We start from the raw sequence: 5,990 nt of genomic DNA, 5'->3' as shown, positions 1-5,990 counted from the left end.
TTGCGGTCCTTTCGGAGAGAATAACTCGTGCATTCTGCAAACGCATGTGTGGGTGTGAGGGCTGGGATGGGGAATGGGGGAGTGAAATTAAACGGGCGTGCAAATCTAGTATCTTCACCGACCGTAGGGATGTGCTAGCTTCATCTTACGTAGTACTAGAAGATACACACAGTACTGGTATAATGATATAATAGAAACAATCTCCACGAGGATGACGTGGATCCACGTGTCTTGCTAGTGAAGCGTGCGTGGCGCTGCATCTATAAAATCCGTGGAACGGCCAGCTCCTCCTCGGCGCACCAGAACAGGCAACGCACTACTCGTTCGTATCTTTAAGCTTGCTGCTGCAGCGTAAGAAAAAGCAGTCTGCACTCGGTCGGTCGGTCGCTCTGTTCAGCTAGCTGCATGCTCGGCCACCATATCTCCTCCAGTACGTTCGTCGTTCTCCACGCCGCTATCTGGTCTGCGGTAAGCAGCAGCTAGAGGCCGTTGTGTAGGCTACACAGAAGATCATCGAGGAGGATGCTGGTGAAGAAGAACAACAGCACGGCGATGGCGGCGGGCGTGCTGCCGCTGGCGTCGCTGAACCACATCAGCATCGTGTGCCGGTCGGTGGAGGCGTCGCTGCGCTTCTACGCGGACGTGCTCGGCTTCGTGCCCATCCGCCGCCCCGGCTCCTTCGACTTCGACGGCGCCTGGTGCGTGCGTGGGCGTTTGCTCAATAGAGTCTACCAGCTGCATGCATGCTCTGCCCTTCCGAGTTTCTTCCATCTTCCTTCTCTCATATACAACACAATCTAGCAGGCTGTTCAACTACGGGATCGGCGTCCACCTACTGCAGTCGGAGGACCCCGGCAGCCTCCCGGAGAATAAGGGCGAGATCAACCCCAAGGACAACCACATCTCCTTCCAGGTCAGGACACCCTCGCCGCTCTCTCCCTCTCATCCTCAGACACACCAAAACAACTCAACATCACTCAAGACACTCCGGTGACGGCGATGGCAATATTAACATTAAAAATATAGTCGATCAAATCGCAAACATTAATCACTTTTGCTCTCAGATGACAAGCTAGTTTCTAATTAACTAGCTACCACACACCTGCAGTGCAACGCAGCTGTCACACAGTGTATAGCAAAAGCTTCAGATTACTAGTTTGATAGCTACAAAATGGAAGGGATTAGAGGTAATAAAATCTCTATCTTATTCATTTAAATAAGGTAGAGATTTTAGCTCCTCTAATTATCTTCGGCCTTGTGGCTGTCCGAAACTAGCCCTGAGCAGCTAGCCAGCGAGCTAGCCCCGCTCTCGGCCGCTCATTGTTTGGCTGCACATGGGCGGGCGGGCCAAGGTTGGTTGCTTTCACCCAAGCCACAAGCTGCATCTCCCACTAGGACAGCTAGCTAGCGTGCGTATGTATATCGGGTAAATGATTAATATATGATCCTAGCGATCGATTTCAGGTTCAGTTGATTGAGTTGTTTCTTTGCCCCGCCCGTTCTGCCAACCTGGTATGCCCGCTGTCTAAAAATATACTCAAGCTGCCCGTACGTGGAACGGAGTCTGAAAATGTACTCCTCAACTAATTAACCGCGTCTGTGTATGTACGTATATATGTATGTATGAAATCGTAGCAGTAGGGTTCCGGAATTAGTTCCGGAATTATACAGACCAATTAGTATAGTCGATGTACTACTGATATATAGTATACTGTATAATATCAATTTTAATTTGGTTGGGCGCCAACTCCAGATTATTCTAATTTTTTTGTTAGAGATTGATGATCGGACTACCTTTTTACAAGTACTGTCCAGCTACAGAGTTACCCTTCACATGCATGCATGCGTGCGTGCACGTCCTTCCTCGCTCTAGGGGTAGGCAGACAGACCAATATGCAAGCTGTTAATTAGGCCATGTTGTTGTTGTCTTGTTGATCCCGGCCGGACCACGTGCAAAGGGTTCATATATGGCTGCTTCTCGTCGTCTCCTTCTCGCAAAAAGCACATGCATGCACGTACGGAGTCGGAGACACTCAGACACATCAGTTTAGGCCGGACGGTTTGGACGACCGTACCGTTTGGTTCTTAATTAGCTACAGGTTCCTAACATTAGTTCTTCGATAGCGCGAGTGTGTCGTGTGTGTGTGATTTTCTTAGAGGGTGCATTTCAATTTATTGTTCGAGTAAATTAAAGAGATTTTTAATAGCGAGACTAGCGACCTAATTAGCGCTGCTTAACGGCCGCTGTCATGGTGCTTTGGCAAGTATATATATACATAGATCACCTCCTGCTAGCTACCAATCGAGAAAGAGACAAGTGCCTGTACTAGGATCCAAAAAAATTAACGTGTATATAACCGCGCGCATGCAATTATATATAATATATATAGTACCACGGACCGATGCGAGAAAAAGAGCAAGGGACACGTCATTTTCGACCTGGCCATCACGGCTGGCTTAGTTTGGATGTGTCGGATTAGTATATATAAACCGGTGGTGTTTATCACGTTGTTGCGTCCTATATAGTACTACGTACCGGCAGGTGGACGGCAACACGATATTTTTCAGCTCCATCGGACGACACACAAGGAGCTATAGCTTCTGGTGATGTGTCGTCGTCGCTCGCAATAATCATCATCTAGCTATAGCAGCAGCGCGCTCTGCGTTCTCGTCGGTAAATGATAAGGATTCGTACCTTGCTTGCTATTGCTATGGGGCCGGGGCGGAGTAAAAAATTTCTTTACTAGAGACAGTAAAGTTCTGGCGCTAATATAATTGCGACGACATCCTCTGTTAATTAGTTCATATATGGTGATTATTAATTTGCAGTGCGAGAGCATGGTGGCGGTGGAGCGGCGGCTCAAGGAGATGGGCATCCCGTACGTGCAGCGCTGCGTGGAGGAGGGCGGCATCAACGTGGACCAGATCTTCTTCCACGACCCGGACGCCTTCATGATCGAGGTCTGCAACTGCGACAACCTCCCCGTCGTCCCGCTCGCCGCCGCCGCCGACCAGCGCGCGCCTGCCGTCCTCGGCGCCTGCAAGCGGGCCGCGGCGGCGGTCGGCGTCAAGCAGCAGCAGCAGCAAAGCAGCGGCGGCGCCGTGCCTTCTTCCGCCGCCCCGGCGGCGGCCGCGCAGCGCGTGCCGTCGGCGGCGCAGGCGCCCATCGTCCGCGTCGCCGAGGAGTCGACGTCGCACATTTCGTGCGCGTGATTCTTCATGCCAAATGGCGAGGACGGTCAGTGTCGTGCCGGCCTGCCGGATGCCGTCACCGCGACGGTGACCGCGCGCACTGCATGTCTGCGTCGAGCCGTGACGAAGCAGGCACGATGCGTCGAGTCACGGCAAAAAGCGTCTAGCGCGTCGTCTCTGTATATGCGAGTGCGTCGTCGTGTAGCTCCATGTGCAAGCAAACTACTGCCCTTTTGTAGTAAAGAATAAAACCATGTGAAGAGACGAGTGCGTGCATCATTGGATATCTCAGCTCGATCTCCGACCCATGCATCTCCATCGATCCACCATGTCTTCACATTTTTTTTCGACAAAACACGCATATTTTACCCCCACAAAATACACAAGACTTTTTTTTTTTGGAAGAACAGAGAGTGTGGACCGATGGCGTGCAATGTTTTGGGAAATCACGGCATCATATCATTTTTAAGGAGTATTTGTAAAATCTACATAGTGATGTTCTGCTGAATCACCCCATCAATGGGGAGTTATGATCCTCGAGCAGGCAGAACGGGAATCACAGCTTATTGTATGCAACCTCTGCAGAGGATTAGAAACTTGTATATCAGCTGTTACTACCGGAATCGAAGACTTTGCCGAGTGCTTGGAAAATACTCGGCAAACACTTTGCCGAGTGTGACACTCGGCAAGAGAGCTCAGCGAACAGTACATCGGCAACGGTTTTTTTGCCGAGTACTTTTTATCGGACACTCGATAAAGACTTTGTCGAGTGCCAGCGGGTACTCGACAAAGAAAAGCGGTTGTCACGGTGCCTGGTGACGTCGCCTTTGCCGAGTATTCTAGGTGACACTCGACAAAGAGGTTACCAGCGGGCCCCTTTGTCAGTTTCTTTGCCGAGTGCTTTAGGAGGCACTCGACAAAGCGTGCTTCTTTGCCGAGTGTCAAGGCCATAGCTCTATGATTTCATATGTAGGTTACTTAGGTTTTTACACATAGTGTGTCACAACTTTCTCGAAACATTCTCAAATTTTTATCACAGCCTCTACATATGATATCATGACATGTGGATAAGTTTCATGATTTTCTCACTTTGTTTGTGTTTTATATAATTTTTAAATAACTGGATGGCAAGTTCACGGTCATGTTTAGTGAGCATGGTGCTCGAAGATTCCGGTCTGTTCCTGAAATCGGTCGTAACTTGTGCTAAATAACATGAATATCATTTTTGCATGCACGATTTTCCATGTTTCGGGTGACTTACAGTTCAAATTTGAATTTTCCGAAGAAATTCAATTAAACAAACTAAATCTAATAGTTATAGAAAATACTTTTATAATTGTGCAAAAATGGAACATGTCGGTCTATATTGTGTAGGAACATACCATAAAAAATTGATGGGAAAAGAAAAAAATAAAAAAATATACTTTTCCGAGTGTCCAAAAATGGCACTCGGCAAAGCATGTTGTTCCGAGTGTTAGCCGCTTGACACTCTCGGCAAAGAAGCTTCTTTGTCGAGGGCCAAGGCTCTGCAAAAATAACGACCGTCAGATATAGACGGCTGCTGACGGCCCTTTGCCGAGCGTCGTCGTATGACGAGTGTTTGGCAGTGTATTTCTGTGCCGAGAGTCCTGCTCTCGGTAAACGCGGTCATTACCGAGAGCAGGACTTTGCCGAGTGTGACACTCGACAAAGACTCTGTCACCAGGTTGTTCACATTGAAACCACTACTTTCAGTCTGATCCCATGTAAAGCTAGTCCACTTCAGCCAAGTGTAGGCTGGCGGCACTCGGCATTTGATGAGTACGTTTATGTGTACTCACCTTTGGTTAAACACAAAACAACGGGTTGTCCACATTGAAACCACTACTTTCAGACTGACCCCATATAAAGCTAGTCCACTTCAGCCAAACGAGATATTTGTTGAGTACGTTGATGTGTACTCACCCTTGATTAAACAAAAAACAACAGGTTGTACACATTGAAACCACTGCTCAGGAGAAGATGGCGGCAACACGGAGGACTTTCAGGAGCTCTAGGACTTCGAGGAGTTCTAGACTAGATTAGTGGCAACCCTCAGTCAGATGCCTATGAAGGTCTTATCTTTGTTGTGTTTCGCTTTCGCACTTTGATTACTCGTTAAGTTGATGATGAAAGCCTAGAGGGGTGAATAGGCGGAATCTGAAAATTATAAACTTAAGCACACACTACAAGCCAGGGTTAGTGTTAGAAATGAATCCGAGTCCGAAAGAGAGGGAAAAACAAATCAACCAAGAAATAAAACAAATGAACACGGTGATTTGTTTTACCGAGGTTCGGTTCTAAAGAACCTAGTCCCCATTGAGGTGGTCACAAAGACCGGGTCTCTTTCAACCCTTTCCCTCTCTCAAACGGTCACCTAGACCGAGTGAGCTTTCTCCTTAATCAAACGGGTCACTTCGACCCCACAAGGACCACCACATACTTGGTGTCTCTTGATTTGATTGCAATTCACTTGGGAACAAGAATGATGAAGGAAGAAAGCGATCCAAGCAACAAGAGCACAAAGAACACGAACAAAACTCTCTCTCAAGTCACTAAGTAGTTGCAGTGGATTTGGCACTTGGAGAGGCTTTGATTCTTTTGATTTGTGTCTAGGAGTGAATGCACTAGCTCTTTTATTGAATGTGAAGTGCTGGAAACTTGGATGCTTGAAGTGGTGGTGGTTGGGGGTGGCTGCTGTCGATGGGTGCACCGGACAGTCCAGTGCGCCACCGGACACTGTCCGGTACGCCAGCCACGTCACCCAATCGTTAGGGTTC

General features: G+C 48.2%; 1 protein-coding gene across 1 annotated transcript; it reads left to right on the top strand.

Moving 5' to 3' along the window:
- Positions 1 to 298: 298 nt before the first annotated feature.
- LOC100286260 (lactoylglutathione lyase) lies at positions 299 to 3,452 on the top strand. The gene is made up of 3 exons (NM_001159147.1): positions 299 to 698; positions 805 to 913; positions 2,830 to 3,452. Exons 1-3 carry the CDS (start codon positions 523 to 525, stop codon positions 3,211 to 3,213), a joined length of 669 nt encoding a protein of 222 aa, NP_001152619.1. The 5' UTR covers positions 299 to 522; the 3' UTR covers positions 3,214 to 3,452.
- Positions 3,453 to 5,990: the final 2,538 nt, after the last annotated feature.

The sequence above is a fragment of the Zea mays genome, chromosome 6, assembly GCF_902167145.1.
Source record: "Zea mays cultivar B73 chromosome 6, Zm-B73-REFERENCE-NAM-5.0, whole genome shotgun sequence".
NCBI lineage: Eukaryota > Viridiplantae > Streptophyta > Magnoliopsida > Poales > Poaceae > Zea > Zea mays.
This window is presented reverse-complemented; position numbering and strand designations above follow the sequence as displayed.